Source organism: Macaca thibetana, chromosome 8 (assembly GCF_024542745.1).
Source record: "Macaca thibetana thibetana isolate TM-01 chromosome 8, ASM2454274v1, whole genome shotgun sequence".
Classification (NCBI taxonomy): Eukaryota; Metazoa; Chordata; class Mammalia; order Primates; family Cercopithecidae; genus Macaca; species Macaca thibetana.
The window spans coordinates 5,243,730-5,262,283 of NC_065585.1; the positions used below are offsets into that span (position 1 = coordinate 5,243,730).

The window sequence follows — 18,554 nt, forward strand, 5'->3', positions numbered from 1 at the left end:
GCCCTTTTTCCAAGTAGCCTGTCAGAGGGAATGGGGTTCTGTGGCGTAGCCTCCCCGGAGAGGCACATTTGCAAGGATACAGAGGTGTTTTGTGTTTTCCTGCACTCCTGGGTAGAGCCTCCTAAAATGCAGTTATTTTCATCATCTTAATTTCAGTCTACTCCTGCGAGAAAACTCTGGTAAAAACAAGTATCAATGGTAAAAACAAGTATCACATATTGTTGTTCTGTACAGAAGCACCTCCCGGGTAAGTTTGGGACTCACCCCTCCTCAGAGTTGGGCCACGGGCATTTTATAAGCTGAGAGAGTCAAAGGTATTTGTTTCCTTAAATGCATTTTGCTCAATTCTCCCTGAAGCTTTGGTGGTGGCATGAGGGCATGGGTATGGCGTGGTATTAGGGTGTGTTCTTTATACTGAAAATTTAAAATATATAACTAGGGCCGGGCATGGTGGCTCACGCCTGTAATCCCAGCACTTCAGGAAGCCAAGACAGGCGGATGACTTGAGGTCAGGAATTCGAGACCAGCCTGGTCAACATGGTGAAACCCCCATCTCTACTAAAAATACAAAAAATATTAGGTGGGCGTGATGGCGCACGCCTGTAGTCCCAGCAACCTTGAGAGGCTGAAGCAGGAGAATCGCTTGAACCCAGGAGGTGGACATTGCAGTGAGCCCTCACTGCACTCTAGCCTGGGTGACAGCGCGGGACTCCGTCTCAACAACAACAACAAAAAAATTGTGTGTGTGTGTGTGTGTGTGTGTGTGTGTGTATCTGGACTTTAGCATTCATTCTTGCCATTGATTCCTCATATTAAATGCATGTCATCTTGCCAGGGGTGCTGGTGAAACAGCTGAGAACAAGGCATGGCTCTTTGTGCAGAGAGCACTGGGCTCACGGGGATAGAGCCAGAGTGTGAAGGCAGGGGCAGCCCCAGAGACTGCAGAGGAGGGGCTCATCCTCCAGCCAGCCTGGGTGCAGGTGTTGGGGACAGCTTTTTGGTGGAAGAGGCCTTCAGGGGAGATTTACGGGCCGGGAGGAGCTGGGCAGGCAGAGGGCAGTTGGGTGGGGGTTGCTTACCAGTGAGGACTGCCTGTGCCAGACCAGGAGGTTGGGGGCAGGGAAGCACACTGGGTTCCCGAGGCTGAGGCTGTTCAGGGTGGGAGTGAGGGCAAAGAGGAGAGTCCAGGGTGAGGCTGGAGGGGCAGCAGGGCCCATGAGCCAAGGTCGAAGTCAGGTCTCTTGTGAAGTCAAGGAATGGTCATGAGAAGGCAGGAGAGTGTGCCATCAGATTGGCCTTTTGGGAAGTGCCTGGAAGGAGTGAGTGACAACTGGTGGGAGCCTGGGTGCTGAGATAAGGGTGGGTTGCAGTGGCTGGGCCTGGGGGTGCCATTTGGTGTGGAGAGAGGAGGTGGATTCCGGGATGTGTGGGTAGGAAGAGAATTTGGCAGGGTTTAGGGTTGTGGGGTATGGAGAAGGATGGGTGTGGGGTATGGAGAAGGAGGGGAAGGGTTTGGGCCACAGGGTAGGTGGGGTTGCCGTTCACTCACTCGGGGAGGGCAGGAGTCAGAGGTGGGGTGGAGTGGGTTCAGCAGGGGGCAGCGATTGTCCAGCCATGTGGCCCCCATTCTTTCAGGTTCAGTTGGCTTCTGGCCACACCAGAAAGGCTGTACTGTGATCTTGGACAAAGGGCACTGGACTGGGCATTGCAGGCCTGGCACCTGACTCCACCCCTGCCACAGCCCTACTCCCTGAATTTGGCCCTTGACATTTAGGTCCAGTCCAACAAGCTGGGCCTCTGCTGGGTCCCATGAGGAGGCAGAAGTAGAGCTGATTGTAACCCTGCAAGGTACCTGGAAAACCTGACCCTTTTTCTATTCTTCCCTCTCATGAGTGAGACCCTGGGAAAGGCGGAGGGAAGCTGCGCTTCTCCCGTGTGTCTGGGGTCTGGTACAGGATGTATGAAGTGGCCTCTCTCCGGGGTGCCAGAAGGATCTCAGGCTACTGGCATCTGCTTCTCCCAGCCCAGATCTGGCTTCCTGCCTTCCCTCGTGCTTTCCCTCCCCTTGATCCTCTCCTTCCTGCCCATTCTTGGGTCCTCAAATGCCTCCTATGTCCTGGGTTCCCTTATGTCCAAGACTTTCACATCTTCTCTCATGTGACATGCCAGTGAGGCTGTGAACAGCACTGGGGACCAAGTTCCACAGTTCCCAGCAGAAGGCCGTGATGCCCAGAGATGCTGCGGGCACCAGCATCAGGCGGCAGAGCTGGGACCTGGACTCCTGATGCCCAGCTCCTGTTTGGGCATTGCTGGCACCTGTTTCCGAGGTGCTTCCCTTCAGCCTTACATGATGCTTTTCTGCCTAGGAAGGGGACTCTAATCCCACTGTGGGCTGCAGAAGGAGCAAGAGTAGGAGGTCTCGTAGGAAACAGGCTGTGGTTTATGACCAGGCTGTTTATGGCCAAGAAAAATTGCTGTCTTTCCTTAGACTGTGGCTAACACAACATTTTTTGCATAATGAAAGAAATACTTCGATGTGGAAAACTGGCTGGGAACTTGGATAACAAGACAGTGTCATAGAGCAAAGTACTTGCCTCTTAGAACTGTTGGCGGCAAAACCAAAGTGAAATGAGGCTGACATAATGGAGTCATTTAATTTGTGTTAGTTCCGAAAGTCTTTGTGAAGTTACATTAACTCAAGATCTATTAGCCACTGGAAACTGCCCCAGATAGACACAATCAGAGCATCCATGGCAGGGGAGAGCATTTTGGGCTTCCCGCACTTGAACCTTAATGCCTGGTGGTGTTGGGGGACGAGGAGCCCTCCACGGCTTCCCACTGACATTTGCTGACACCTTTGTGCTCTACAGGTTCACTTTTTCCAGCCCTTCAGTGTTAGCTGCAGGTTTGCAGATCTGCCTTGTCACCTCTGTGACCCTTGTCATATTCCTGCGAGCCCATTGAGGAGACCCAGGCTTGGTGAGGTGAAGCCCCTTGCCCCAGGTGGCACTGCTAGGATGTGTCCCAGCCAGGATCCGAACCTAGGCCATGAGACCCTCCTGCAGTGACTTCTGTCACACCCTGCTTGCTTGTCCATTGCAACTCTGAATCACGTTTTCTCCAGGAGCCAAGCCACGTACCAGGCGCTGCAGATGCAGATATTAAAAGGACAGTGGCTTTGAGGCCCCAGTCTAGCGGGAGGCAAGGGCTGCAGTACAAATGAGCACAGGAGGCGGGGGCATCCAAGGGGGGGCACAGAAGCCGCCCTGGGGTGGGAGGTGTGTGACACGATGCCCTCTGTCTTGTGCCCAAAGCAGCAACACTGGATCTTGAAGCATAAGAACAGGCATTTGCCCATCAGGGGCCACCTTCTCAATTCCCTTCACTCATCTTTCCACTTGGAATGACTGCGTTAGACATGTACGATCCATGTGCAGTGTGCACACGTGTGTTCAGAGAATGTGGCTGTGTTCACACATCTTGCACACACACAAAACCATGTCTGCTGTTCCTGCCATCTCTGGACTCCTGCTGTTCTAGCATGGAGTTTGTCTGAAGTGCAGTTGGAGCTGATGGTCTTTCCATGTGAGAAATTGTGGCTAGTCCATAAGCTTCTGGGCTGCAGAGATGGGGGTTAGAGTCCTTCCTTCACCACATTGGCACATGGTGTAATCTCAGACCAGTTCCTTAACCTCTCTGAGCCTCAGTGTTGGCATCTGTGAAATGGGGACGATGTCAGTACCTTCCTCGCTAGGCCGGGATGAGGACAAGTTGGGTGACTTGCTCTTGTGCATCTGGTGTAGTGCCTGTCTCGTATTTAACAACTCATCCATAAAGCGTAGTTGCTCCAATTTCCTTGGAGAGTTTGGAGTACTCTTCTGTGGAAGTCTCCTGTCATTGTGAAGAGAAGAACGGGAAGAGGCCTCTGCACATGAGCCTTGTCCGGAGTAGACAACGTCTCCCTTAAGGAATGGGTGACTTTGTGAGCACACATATCCCTGCCCACCAGCAACATGATTCTGGAGCCCAGGCTGCCGAGTCCCATTGTCCCTGCTGGCTTTGTTCCCACCATATTTCAGGGTCATCTTGGAGCTCTCTGAGATCCAGGGAAGACAGGAGTCAGACTGGGTATCCCCTCCTGGGAAAGAACATAAGGCTCTCCATAGTGGGGGCCCGTTTCCAGGACTTGCTAGGGACGTGGGGACACACAGATAATAGGCACCTAAACACGGGGGAGATGATCAGGCTGTGAGCCAGGGGTGCGGGTTTCTCAGCTTTACATAATGAAAGAGCACACAGAAGCACCATTGTGCTTTTTTTTTTTGAGACGGAGTCTAGCTCTGTCGTCCAGGCTGGAGTGCAGTGCCATGATCTCAGCTCACTGCAACCTCCCAACCTCCACCTCCCTGGTTCAAGCAATTCCCCAATTCCCCTGCCTCAGCCTCCTGAGTAGCTGGGATTACAGGTGCATGCCACCACGCCCGGCTAACTTTTTTGTATTTTTAGTAGCAACAGGGTTTCACCATGTTGGCCAGACTGGTCTGGAACTCCTGACCTCAGGCAATCTGCCCGCTTCGGCCTCCCAAAGTGCTGGGATTACAGGTGTGAGCCACCTTGCCCAGCCACCGTTTTTTTTTTTTTTTTTTTTTTTTAAAAAAAACAAAAACCATGCATGCTTTTTAAAATCTGTTTTATTATACAGTTTGCAGTTATTATTCCATAGCAGAAGGAGAAGACAAAGGGAAAATATTGGGGTAATACAACATACAGTGCTGTGGGTGCGAGGCCATGAACAGCCAGTTGTGCTCTTTCTTCCTGGAGGGCCCAGTCATTTCCTCACCATGTCACATGCCTTTAGCTTCCCCAGCCACTGTGATCAGGGCTCCTGGAGCACTCTGTCCACATGTCACGCACAGGACATGCCTAGTGTCATTGTGTAGACATCAGTCTCTCCACTGGGAGCCCCCTTTGGCAGGAATCCTGTCTTCATCATCTCTCTGTACCAGTGCCTAGCTGAGCGGCCAGTACAGTAGGAACTGGATTGAGTGATTCGAACCCTAATCTGTAGCATTCTGTGCAGAACAATTTATTCTCCAGTAACAAATGGCCCAGAATCTTAGTGACTTAGTGCAGCGGCACAAATACTTGCTTCTCATTTAAGTTCTGTGTCCATCGCGGCCTAGTTGTGGCTCTGCTGCGATCTGCTTCCATTCCGTGACCCAAGTCCTCTCTGAGACATACCGGGGAGTATGGCAGAGGGAAAAGCGAAGGGGAAGGACCCCAGGATTGCTCATGAGCATTCTGCTGGCCAGTGGCCCGTGTGACTTCCATTATGCTCTCAGTCAAACAAGTCATGAAGCGGCTAGAAACCAACAAGGCAAGGCTGGATGATCCTGTAGGAAGGGGCCCTGAGTGTTTCGGACGGTAATGCAATCTACCACACTGCCATTGCATTTAAAGAGAAACTACCATGCTTATTAAAACTTTGTCTTTACATTGACTGTTTGCTCTCTCTAAAGGGTGCCTGCTTTTTTCTTACCCTATATTAATATGTCATGTTACAGTTGACTCTGTATTCTCTTATTCTTTTGTATTTTCATTCCAAAGACTTTAATGGAGCACCATTTTGTGCTAAACCGTATGTTGGGAATGGTGCTGAGGTCACACAGAAATGACCATCTGAAACCTGCCATGATGTATGTTGATGCATGTGTGTACGCAGCATGTAAATGAGGCCCTTGTTCTTTTAATTGGGATTCACTGAGCACTTATTAGACTCACCCCCCTATGGCCAGTACAGAAAAACAGCACTGTCCCTGCTCTCGAGAAGGTTTTGTTATAACGGGATTGGAAAGGAGCTGGCATTTATTGACACCCAGCGTGTGCCAAGCATCGTGTCACCTGTGGCCCTAAGGAACGGGTAGATTTGTACCCATTTGACACATGAAGAAACAGACTGAGACAAACACAGAAGCAGTGTGTGCGCAGTAGGCTCTTCTGGAAGCGGGACCAAGCTTGGCCCTGTGTACCTCCCTGCAGGAGCCCCACTGCTACAGGAGCTAGGGCTGAGGAAGGGTGTAGCGTGTGTCCTGTGGGAGCAGAGAACAGGGTTTGATGGGTGCGAAGTCTCAGCCCTGGGGGAGAGCACCCCACTCTGACAGAGAGAGGAGCTGGCAGGCCCGGGGTGATCCTGTGTTCCCCAACACTCCGTGTGCCGAGAACCCAGCAAAGCAGGGCGTGGATGCAGGTTGTCTGGCGTCTGGTCTCCTTCTCTGGGGTGGAATGGGATGACTGTGCCCTGTGTCCACCTCCCTTCTAGGATGAGAGATGGTCAAGCCAGAGGCCTTGTCTGTTCTGCCCCCAACTCTCACACTGTGACTGGCTCAGAGGAGGGGCCCAGAGACACTGGCTGAGCAGAACTCTTCACGACTTCATAGAAAAGTCCTATGTAAAAGCAGTAGTGGTAGTTTTTGTTTTTCAAAATGAATAGGTACCAAGGACATTTTCCCCTTGCAAAGCCTCCCGCAGACAGGCCTGGTGCTGTGCCGGAAGTCCTTGCGGCACAGGCTGTGGGAGATGTCAGCCCGAGATGTCAGTCTGCTGTGCTTCCGTCACTGCTGTTTATTGGTGATTAGGTTAAAGGAAATGCTTTTATTTCCAATTAGTCCTCCCCAGTGAACCTGTTCCACATTCAGCACGTAGCCAACTCTGCTGAACATGGAGCCTTCTCTCCCCGGTGTGATGCGTCTCTGCTTTTTAAAAGTAATTGCATTGTTTATGTTTCCCCTTGCACTGGGGGACGTCTCTGGAATAGGGAAGCAGAGGTTAGGTTGGTGAATGTGAATGGACACGGGATGGAAAATCTTAGCCAGTGTCACCTGAGGGCTCCTGGAGACCAGCAAGCAAAGCTTCTTTGCCTTGGAAACCTTTGTTCTTTGTTCTTGATACATTTTCTGACTATTAAAAATTCATGAATGCATCATTTTCAGCTCAATGAGATCCTAGGACCTACCTTGTGAGCCCCAGTTCCGCAGCTCCGACGGACTCCCCTGAGGAGGACGTGTGCAGACCTCAGTCTATTCAGAGGAAGCTAATGAGGTGGCTGGGAGCCTTGGGAGCTGCTGCAGCACCCCAGGGTGTCAGCCTGGGGAAAAGGTGGCTTTTCAAGGATTGTCATGTGGAGAGAATCTCCCAGTATTACAAGTTACAGAGGGCACATTTCAGAAAACACAGGACTATCCTAAATGGTCATTTTCCACTGGACAATCATTTCTCGATTCCTGAACATGCAAAGCACTGTGCTAGGGGCTGAGGGTCTGCAGATGAATGGGCCGTCATCCTTGCATTGTGGTTAGAAGTGTGTGGAAGGCAGCTGGGCCCTGTCTCCCCCACAGACCCCCACTGAGGGACGAAGACAGGCAGGTCCACAGAGAGTTACAGCCAGCCTGGGCTGACTTGGAACAGATGCAGTCCTAGAGCTGAGGACAGTTCAGCACCTTCACCTGGCCCCGAGTCCAGTGGATCAGTAGGAGAGCAACAGTCGCAGTTACGCTCGGTGCGATAGATCAGTTGCATTTGGGCAGTGTTATGGACGGCATTCCTCTCCTGCTGTCACGTAAGCTTCTCAAGTGCATGTATGAGCAGCACTGGGGTCTAAGGTCCTTGGTGGGAATCGTACTTTAGAGAAATTAAAAATCTGATCTCCAGCAAATATTGTTTTTCCCCAAATTTGTTGAGGACTCAAAGGTATACAATGTTGCCGTGCTTCCTACCATTTCATCTCTTTATGTTTTCTTAAGTAACTGTGCTTTATCGTCTTGGAGATGCTGTTCTGCATATTTGTAATGATTTTTCTGTGTAGAAATACCTCCGAAGTCCCTTTAGCTTTGGATTGGTAAAGTTGGAAGGGATCTTTGAGAAACCGAAAGCCCTGGCCCCTGCCTCCCAGATGAGGATCCTGAGGCTCAGAGTGGCCTTCTCAGGGTCTGGTAGAAGAGCCCTGAGTAGAACGTGGCTTTCGGCTTCTTAGATCATAGCCGCTGAATCTTCCCCAAGGCGGAGGATTCTTAGGGAGTGTTGAGTTAGTGTTCTGTGAGGGAGTGCATTCCCAGAGTCAGCGATGAACTGGTTCTCCACACACCCTGTGGAGACACTGCCGTCCATCTGTCAGTCTGGAGAATCCCGCCTCATTCTCCCAGACCCACCCTAGACATCCTCTCTGCTCAGAGGCATTCCCTGGCCTCCTGAGGTGCTCCTCTTCTTTTTTTTTCTTTTTGAGACGGAGTCTCATTCTATTGCCCAGGCTGGAGTGCAGTGATGCAATCTCGGCTCACTGCAAGCTCCACCTCCCGGGCTCACACCATTCTCCTGCCTCAGCCTCCCGAGTAGCTGGGACTACAGGTGCCCGCCTCCACACCCGGCTAATTTTTTTGTATTTTTACTAGAGATGCGGTTTCACTGTGTTAGCCAGGATAGTCTCGATCTCCTGACCTCGTGACCTGCCTGCCTTGGCCTCCAAAAGTGCTAGGATTATAGGTGTGAGCCACCACACTTGGCCAAAAACAAACACAATTTCTTTATAGCTGCATAAGTCAATTCTACATACGTATCATAATTTACTAATCATGCGCTATCATCGGTCATTTTAATTGATTCCATTGTTTCTATATTTTAAATAACATAGAAATAAGCATCCTTGTGTTTGAGACTTGCTCTGTAGGGTTTTTTTGTTGTTTTCTTTTTGTTTGTTTATTTTGGTAGAATTGGTTCTCGGAAGGAATCCTTCACTGGTTCTGATGCCCTTTAGGTCTTGTGTTATGTATATCAGATGGCTTTGCAGGTGTGCTGTAGCATGCAGGTGTGCTTAATTTTCACGAAAACCTGAACATTTCATGGCAGATCATCTAAAAGTGGAAGGGAAAGGGGCCCACGTGACCTGAGGCCCTGAAAGGAGAATGAGTTGTGTTGCCTTCAACTGAAAGGACGAGTCTCCCATCCCTCCAAAAGCTCCTACGTGGTCACAGGGAGCCACACTTACCCTGGGAACAAGGATGAAATGCAATGAGTGAGCAAAACAGTAAATCAGTGAAAATGGGCAAATTCCTTAACTCCTCTCCACCTCAGCCATCCTTGGGAAGCCTGGAGTGAAATCTAACCTTCCTAGAAGGATCTGCTACACTGTTTCCATAGCATGGACTTAGAAGGAGGAGATGCAGCATTGTCAGCCACGATTTAGTGCAAGGCTGCAAGGGACACCATGAGAGCCACTGGGGTAGAAAAAATACCAGTATGATCACCGATTTCTATGTATTGTATCCAAAGGCTTATGAAAAATTAAACCTTCTACATGATATTTAATGTGCAGGCCAAGACGCGTCTGACTCTCATTGGTGGCATTAGTTCTCTGTTGCTGTTCTAACAAATCACCACGAGCTTATTGGCTTAAAACAACACACATTTAATATTTTCCGCTCCTGAGGGTCAGAGGTCAGAACATGGAGGAACAGGCTGTGTACCTGCTGGAGGCCTGTGGGGAATCTGTTCCCTTGCTCCTCCTACTTCCTGAGGCCCCTGCACTCCTTGGCTCATGGCCCAGCCTCCCTCCAGCCTCTGCTTGAGTTTGCCTCCTTCTGTGGCTCTGACTGACTGCCTACCTCTCTCCATTATAAGGACCCTTGTGGTGCTCAAGGCTGTGAGACCAGGCCTTCCTGAGCTGACCAGGAAGGGAGCTCTGGTGGGCTCTCGTAGAAGCTCTTTGGGTTCTGCTGTGAAAGTCCATGTGTCCTCCTGGTCACTGTGCCCACATGCTTCTGGTGGGGCTGGGAGAATGGCAGTGGGTTCCCCAGGATTGGGACTGATGTCTGGCACCATGTCAAGGCCCAGCTTCAGGCTCACCCCAAGTTTATTTTGGCAACATGGATAAATGTTCCAAAGAATAGATGGAAGAGGCAGGATATGATGGTGTTTAGATGATAGACACTACTGAAAAACCACAAATACTATGTGCTTGTTGGATGAATGGATGAATGAAAAAAAGAGAACATACAACTTGTGTTCTTACACCTTGGTGCCTTTGCTCAGGCTTCATGGCTTATGGATGGCTATCAAGTTTATTCTGATGTGTTGTAATAGCTATTTAGCATGTGATATATTACAGACACTGAATCTTACTGTTCTGGGATCTTTGGACTGTCAACTTTCTTCCTGGAAATCTCTGTGGCTGGTGGTGCCTTTGCCCGAGTTCTTGTCCTGCATCCAGGAAGACTGAGGTACACAGACATATGAAGGGTGAACAAGATGAAGTGAGTGTCATTGAGTGTTACAACAGCTAGAGGAGACCACAGTGGAAAGCTCCTCTTTGTAGGCAGGTCATCCTTTGAGTGTTCAGTTCTCAGCAGGGAGGAGGCCCTGGAGAGGGTAGCTCCTCTGAAACTGGTTGTCCTGATGTCTGCAGCTCCCAGCAGAGAGAGTAGCTCCTCTCTGCAGCTGGTTGTCCCATCATCTCCAGCTATCAGCAAAGGGGTTGTCTCTGTAGCTGGTCATCCCATCATCTCTCTGCCCTGTTTGTCCTCTGGCTATCCTCTGTCATCCTCTCTGCTGCTCTGGCTGAGTCTGGGGCCTTTATAAACCTCAGAGGGGAGAAAGTACCTGCTGACTGGTCCATAGGCAGCCATGGGTGGGCCCAGAAGAGGCACCACAAGTACCCCGCTCTGAGATCAGAGCAGGCACTAGGAGCTGAGAGAGGTCAGGCAGTGGGAGCAGACACCCCTGAGCCTGCAGGGATTAGGGGAGGATCCTTTCTGGGGCCCCCAAGGGTGCAGGCTGCAGAAACGGCCAGGTCCTGCCACTGGGAGGGTGGCTGCAGCCACACCTGGGAAGGCAGTTCCTGCCTGTTCCCAGCTCCCGCAAGAGCACAGGGAGGCTTGTCTCCATAGCTGCAGTTTCGATGGCTGTAGCCCTGCCCAGTAGGGTGGGGCTCCTGCCTGCTCCATAGAGCAGGAGGCCTGGGTCTGTAGCTACGGTTTGGATGGTGGTTTGGGCAGCTGTGGCACCTCAGGTGCTTCCAATCCAATTCAGAAGGTGTGGAGTTCTCACCGGCTCCGTGAAGTGTGCAGCCCCAGCCATGCCTCCCTGCCATGCCTCCCTGCCACAGCCGGCATGATGGCAGCAGCTACTGCCATCATATAGAAATAAGGCCCTTGAACCCGAACGTGTGCACCCACAGCTATCCCCGCTCTGTGTAGTGGGCAGACAGTAGAAATGTGCAGGCACAGCTGAGTACACACATGGGTTTGTCTGCGTACACACATGGGTTTGTTTGAGTACACATAGGTTTGAGTACACACATGGGTTTGAGTACACACGTGGGTTTGTCTGAGTACACACATGGGTTTGAGTACACACATGGGTTTGTCTGCGTACACACATGGGTTTGTTTGAGTACACATGGGTTTGAGTACACACATGGGTTTGTCTGAGTACACACATGGGTTTGAGTACACACATGGGTTTGTCTGAGTACACACATGGGTTTGAGTACACACATGGGTTTGTCTGAGTACATACATGGGTTTGAGTACACACATAGGTTTGTCTGAGTACACACATGGGTTTGAGTACACACATGGGTTTGTATGAGTACACACATGGGTTTGAGTACACACATGGGTTTGAGTACACACATGGGTTGGTTTGAGTACACACATGGGTTTGTCTGAGTACACACATGAGTTTGAGTACACACATGGGTTTGAGTACACACATGGGTTTGAGTACACACATGGGTTTGTCTGAGTACACACATGGGTTTGAGTACACACATGGGTTTGTCTGAGTACACACATGGGTTTGAGTACACACATGGGTTTGTCTGAGTACACACATGGGTTTGAGTACACACATGGGTTTGAGTACACACATGGGTTTGTCTGAGTACACACATGGGTTTGAGTACACACATGGGTTTGTCTGAGTACACACATGGGTTTGTCTGAGTACACACATGGGTTTGAGTACACACATGGGTTTGTCTGAGTACACACATGGGTTTGAATACACACATGGGTTTGTCTGAGTACACACATGGGTTTGAGTACACACATGGGTTTGTCTGAGTACACACATGGGTTTGAGTACACACATGGGTTTGTCTGAGTACACACATGGGTTTTGAGTACACACATGGTTTGCCTGATTGGGGTTTCCTGCTGTTCTCCTCTTCAGCATATACCAGGAGAAGGACATTCCGTGTTGGGATCTCATGTCCTGTAATTGGCTTGTTCGTTTTTTTCTTCCTGTCTCTAGCTCTGAAGGGGTTACAAAAGGAGATGTTCTGTTATTTGTTTGCTTGTTTTATGGAACTTGGTATTGGTGACAATTGGACCCTGAGGGGAAATCCTAACAAGTTAGGGGTTAAGCCACCCAACAACCGTTCTTTATCCCCCTACTGGCCTCTCGCAGGCACCACTGGGAACAGATTGTGACTTGCTGTGGAGCCCCCATGCAAGCTGAGCCCCACCAGCTGCAGTGGGAGGAGTGTAGAAGGGACAGCAGCTCTGTCACTTGGGCTCTTCCTGAGGGCCAGGTGGGGTGCTTGGGTGTCCCCTACATGGTCACTGTCCTCTCCACAACTCTGGCTAACAGGCAGGATTCTGGCTTCCCTGTTGAGGATGGAGAGATTGGTGAGTCCTGGCCTACAGCTGGCGAGAGGCAGAGTCCGGATTCAACAGCTGGGTCCCCTGTCGCAGTGGTTGGTAGCCGTGGGGCGGTGTGGCCTGTGGAAGGCACAGACACAGGTGGTAGTGGAGCTGGCCTGACAGAGGGTCAGCCTGAAAAAAAGGATGAATGACATTGAAAGGCAGGAGAACCCAAGGAGGGGTGGCCAGTTCAGACCAGGTACAGAGGGAGAGGGCTCTGGAACACAGGGTGTCGGGGCTCCGGGCCAGGCTGAATCTTTCGGAGGGCTACGCTGGGCAGATTCACCCCGACAGGAGTCTTACTGGGCCTTTATTCTTTTGTAAAGGCTTCTGCCACTTGGGTGTCCCAGCTCTGGGAGGTTCAGTGGTGGTTAGAGGAGTCTCATCAAGGGATGGGGCTCAGACCATCGTCTGTTGACAGCAGCTTCACACACTGTAGGGTCCAAAGTATGCCGACCACAGGTGATGAGGCCAGATGGGGTTATATTCAAATTCCAATCTGGCATTTATTTGCCATCCATCTTGGGCAAGATACTTAACCCCTGACACTTTGATTTCCACATCTGAGAAATGATTCCTCGTGACTAATACATGAGCTGTTCTCTATAAAGTGTCTCCTCAGGCATCTGACACGTGTGCTCAGTCTGTGAGAGCCTCTTACCACCGCCTCCTTCCTCCATCGCTCACAGCCCTCGCTCTCTGTGTCTTGGGTTGTGACCTAACTTAAGGCTTTGCTGAGACTCCTGGGTCTTGTGTGGTCTGACCCAGTGGCCAGGGTGGCCTCATGGGGCCCTTTGAAGTTCTCCACCTACCTGGAGTGAATTCGACAGGGGTCTTGAGTTAGCGTCTTTACTGTGTCCCTGCTAGGATGACATCACAGGGCCACGTCCTGGGTGGCTCCCTTCGCCCTTCTCTTCTGGTGTAGTGGCCGAGTGGCTGTCCTGGCTAAAGCAGTGCCTTTAGTTGTGGCTTGCTCCACTGATGAGACCCCCTTTATGGTCCTGGTCACTGGGTTCTCTGTCTTTTGTTCTCCTTCCATTTGTTCCCTAAAACAAAGCTGTTAGTGCCCAGGGAGCCCGTGGGGAGGGGTGCTGGTGGTGGGAAAGTGGACCCTGGCAGTGCTGTTCTCTAGAGGGCTTGCCAGCATTGGTGCCCAACAGCTCAAGGTCCACGGCTCAGCTTCACCTCTCACCAGCGGTGGGGCGAGAAGCAACTCATTCCCTCTCTGAGCCTCCATTTTATTGGCCATAAAATGGGGATAATGACCTATTTTACAAGCTTTCCTTGGAGGCTATTGATTTATGGATGTTGTGGCTCCCAAAAGAGTCCCTGGCACAAAGGAAGCCCTCAGCAAGTGCTCGGTGAAGTTGGCGTTTAAAGCCCTCCGTTGGTGTTGGCGTCTTAGACCAGGCGCTTCACCTAAATACTTCATCAGACTCTCCTGACAGCTTTTGGGGCTTGACAACTGTCTATAACCTTATTTTACACACAGGTAACTGTGGTTAAATGATCTGCTCCCGGTCACTTATCCAGAAAGTGGCCAAGCAGGGAGCCAGCCTGCTGTGTGGCTCAGAATGCAGTGCTCTGCTGTGTGGCTCGGAATGCAGTGCTCCGCTGTGTGGCTCGGAATGCAGTGCTCTGTGTGACTCGGAATGCAGTGCTCTGTGTGGCTCGGAATGCAGTGCTCTGCGTGGCTCGGAAAGCAGTGCTCCCCTGTGTGGCTCGGAATGCAGTGCTCTGTGTGACTCGGAATGCAGTGCTCTGTGTGGCTCGGAAAGCAGTGCTCTGTGTGACTCGGAATGCAGTGCTCCCCTGTATGACTCGGAATGCAGTGCTCTGTGTGGCTCGCAATGCAGTGCTCTGTGTGGCTCGGAATGCAGTGCTCCCCTGTGTGACTCAGAATGCAGTGCTCTGTGTGGCTTGGAATGCAGTGCTCCCCTGTGTGGCTCGGAATGCAGTGTTCCCCTGTGTGGCTCAGAGTGCAGTGCTCCCCTCTGTGACTCAGAGTGCAGTGCTCTGTGTGGCTCGGAATGCAGTGCTCCCCTGTGTGACTCAGAGTGCAGTGCTCTGTGTGGCTCGGAATGCAGTGCTCCCCTGTGTGACTCAGAATGCAGTGCTCTGTGTGGCTCGGAATGCAGTGCTCCCCTGTGTGACTCGGAATGTAGTGCTCCCCTGTGTGGCTCAGAGTGCAGTGCTCCCCTCTGTGACTCGGAGTGCAGTGCTCCCCTGTGTGGCTCGGAATGCAGTGCTCCCCCATGTGACTCGGAATGCAGTGCTCTGTGTGAGGCTGTCATCTCTGGCGTGTGTTCCCTCGGGCAGTGGTCACATCTCATAGTGTCTACACAACTCCCCTTGTCCTTGTGGAAAGGAAAAGGCACTTCTTACATGTCTAAGGAAGTCAACTGCACACCCTGTCCAGCCTGGGGGTGTGTGTCTGTAAATAAGTGTGGTGCCTCCACCATCCCAGGCACCGTGTTCCTGGGGCTACAGAGCGGTCAGCCTCCCTTCAGGAACCTGGAGTCCCTTTCTTGGTGGAAGCAGCGCTTTTGAGTATGGGTCTCTTTTATCCAATTAGACACATTTTACTGAGTGATGGCTCTGTGCTGAGTGCAGTGGGCATAACAGAAAGTGTTGAGAAGTCAGCCTTCCTGTAAGCCTGCAGAGCAGGCACAGACGCAAACGCTGTCATGCAGAGCCGGGGGTGGGGGCAGCCACCTGGAAAATGGGGTCGGCAAAGACTGTGCTTCTCATGGAGACACCTGAGCTCAGAGCTGTGGGAACGGTGTGGTTCCAGCATGCTGAGATAATGGGGAAAGGAAAGAAAAGGCATTGGGGTTTAAAAAACCAGAGCATTTAGTGGCAGGAACAAAGATACACATCTGCTAGCGTAAGAGGTGTGAGTGTGTTGTCAGGGGAAGGGAGCTGTGGGGACTGGCCTTGGGACCTGGAAGCTCAGGGGCAAGGCGGCCACTTTCCTTCCCTCCTTCTGGGACGCCTGTCTCGGCTGCTGTCCTCATGCCTGCAGTTGCAGTGAGTCCTTTCAGCCCAAGTGCCTGTCACCAACGGACTCGCCCGTGATTGTGATTGGCATCTGGCCCGCAAGGGGTCTGGCTGGTTTGCATCAAGTGTCTTTCTGTGGGCCAGTCAGCCACCATGTCACACTCAGGGTCTTTTTGTTCAGGGAGCGTTTTCTTAGGGGCTGTGGGTGGAGCTGGAAGGTTGGCAGAAACCTCTGATACATTTGGGAACAGAAACGATGTCAGTTTGATTAGACACGGGACCTTTGGAGGGGACTAAGAGGAGGCTGGGATGGTTGGCAAGCCCTGTGTGATGGGCTCCCCTTATGCTGCTGATGGCTTGGCCTGAGGGGGACAGTGCGACCTGCATGGCATAGGGGGGTCCTCGGTCTGCTGAGCAAGCGAGTGAGCCAGACCCACGGCTATGGCTGAGGGTTTCCCCCATGACATGTGCCTGGTGCCGGGCCTTCTGGGCCGGAGAAGGCGACACTTGTTCCTTTCTCCTTCTCCCTCTCCAAGCTTGGACAGCTGGAGGTGGAGGGAGTGCAGCCCTGTGCACTGAGGACACGTGCCAGGCACCAGAAGGCACAGCACATCGCCCCACAGCCCCTGCGGTGCCGTGTTGCCGTCCCCATTTTATTCCCGAGGACACCCAGACACAGCGTGCCCTACCTAGGTCCCCAGAGTCAGCTTGTGACAGGTCCCCTGCTGTCCCTGCCTCTCTCAGACTCCAGAGTCCTTGCTGTCTGCCAAACATCCCTTCGTTTATTTCAAAAGGAAAAGGCTACATGACACACTAGAGCGTTACAGGTTGCCTGCTGTTCCCCTCAGACAGGTGCCACCTACCCTGGCGTGCCCCGTCCGGGACAGCCACCTCGGTCGCCCGAGTCCCCTGAGGCTGTGGGGCAGGTGCGCAGCCCTCCCTGTTCATGGCATCCTCCCAGGCCTGCTGTTTCCATGGCAACCCTCTTGGCCTGGGCTGGCCCAAGCTTCCGGACTAGGGTGGCTGTTGCTGTTGGACTCATTGGAACTGTGTTAGCTATTTTTAGCTCCTGTGAGGAAAATCTGGTGGCTTATAAATGTCACAGGATCAAATATGTTTTCAGAGCGTGGGGCCCGCTCTGTGTGGAATGCGATTTTGCCGTCTCTGAGGAAGTGGCCTCTGAAGCCGTGTCCCTCCCGCTCGAAGGCAGCCCCTCAGGGCCTCATCGGGTGTCCCCGCTGATGTTCTATCCCCCCTTCAGCTCCTGAAATCTCATCAGATTTGTGGGTTAATTAAGAGAGAGGCTGGTTCTTTTACCTCAGAACTCACCCCTCAGCACGGCCTGAAGGAGGTGCTTGTCCTCCAGGGTGTGGGAGGCCACTCTGTAGGGGGAGGGGAGCAGGAGGCACAGGACCTGCCGGGGGTCGCACGGGGAGTCTGTGCGGAGCCAGGACAGAAGCAGCCTGGCCAGTGCACGAGGTGGCTCACTGTCCTCTGCATCCACAGGCGCCAGGCTCTGCTGAGCTGAGCAGTGCTCTTCCAGGCACGCAGGTCTTTGTTTCTTGTCAGTCAGAAGGGCCTGTCCTGATGGGAAACAATTCCTAGGAGGCATTTGCCATGTACGAGGCACCATGGTGGAGGATGGAGAAATAGGTCAGGCGTAGGCCCAACATCAAGGAGACGCTATGCTGGCAGCTGATGGAGACACACACCTGAGAAACAACATCCCATGGGCTGGGCGCCGTGGCTCACGCCTGTAATCCCAGCACTTTGGGAGGACAAGACGGGCGAATCACGAGGTCAAGAGTTTGAGACCAGCCTGGTGAACATAGTGAAACCCCGTCTCTACTAAAAATACAAAAAATTAGCTGGGCGTGGTGGTAGGCGCCTGTAATCCACTTGGGAGGCTGAGGCAGGAGAATCGCTTGAATCTGGGGGGCAGAGGTTGCAGTGAGCTGAGATCACGCTACTGCACTCCAGCCCAGGCGACAGTGTGAGACTCTGTCTCAAAAAAAAAAAAATAAATAAAAAAGGTAACAACATCCCATGTAGGGTGAAATGCATGAAAGAATGAGGTGCTGTGCACACAGGGGTGGGTGTGTCGAACAGGGAGCGTCAGAGCTGGTTCTAGGCACAGCCGCACTCTCATCAGGTCTCTGCGTGCTAACCAGCTGCCTCCACTCCAGACACATGGTGGGAGAAACGAGGACCGAGACAGAGTCTTGAGAGCCAAGGTGCATCCATAACTGAGCGTGAGGGAGGGCGAGGCGCTGGGGCAGTGGTGCTGGACAGCAGCAGGCAGACCACACCAGGCATCACAGGAGCACTAGAGAGCTTTCAGTTTCTCAAAGAAGCCCCTGCCGCCTATTTGAGGATTCCTTGATGTTGGTGGACGCTGAATGTTAGCACTGCCCTCACAAACAGGAAACTCAGACTGGAGGTGAGTCTGGTTGATAGCCGGCTGAAAAAGGTGGATTTCCTATTTCCAGAAGGCCTGTCCCACATTCCCACTTTTGCTGTTGTTGTTGTTTTCCAATTAGATACTTTTCATCTCCTTCCAATTGTGCAGTTCTCCAGGAATCCTGCATTGCCTGTTTCTGGACTGGCTGCCTGGGAGGGAGCCTAAATCCCTTCCTGTCTTAGAGCATTTGCAACAGTGGGGTTGGAGCCTTTCCCCTTTTTGATAAGTAGGAGCTGTTTAATGTTTGTATTTGCTTCACGTGTTGATGCTGAACGTAGGCGCTTGAAACCAAGTTTGCTCTTGGATCCATCTCGGAGGAGCCCCTGGGGCCATCCAGGGTTTTTTCCCAGCCTGTGCGGCTGGTGCTGTGTGTCACAGCATGCCAAGACCCCACACGG

General features: G+C 52.0%; 3 protein-coding genes across 10 annotated transcripts in view; 2 read left to right on the plus strand and 1 right to left on the minus strand.

The window, feature by feature from the left end:
• The window catches only part of CHRAC1 (chromatin accessibility complex subunit 1), an 873,427-nt gene that overhangs the window by 543,570 nt on the left and 311,303 nt on the right, over window positions 1-18,554 (minus strand). The gene's annotated exons all lie outside the window — the stretch shown is intronic.
• The window catches only part of TRAPPC9 (trafficking protein particle complex subunit 9), a 723,405-nt gene that overhangs the window by 489,456 nt on the left and 215,395 nt on the right, over window positions 1-18,554 (plus strand). The gene's annotated exons all lie outside the window — the stretch shown is intronic.
• LOC126960567 (keratin-associated protein 5-1-like) lies at window positions 1,609-17,586 on the plus strand. Of its 3 annotated transcripts, none has more exons than XM_050800242.1 (2): window positions 1,609-11,407; window positions 11,588-17,586. In XM_050800242.1, the coding sequence occupies exon 2, from the start codon at window positions 14,202-14,204 to the stop codon at window positions 15,243-15,245; it is 1,044 nt and encodes a 347-aa protein (XP_050656199.1). In that variant the 5' UTR covers window positions 1,609-11,407; window positions 11,588-14,201; the 3' UTR covers window positions 15,246-17,586. The 3 variants fall into 3 exon arrangements, with proteins under 3 accessions (XP_050656199.1, XP_050656200.1, XP_050656198.1); XM_050800243.1 differs by lacking the exon at window positions 1,609-11,407 and adding an exon at window positions 11,442-11,507; XM_050800241.1 differs by lacking the exon at window positions 1,609-11,407 and adding an exon at window positions 11,448-11,547.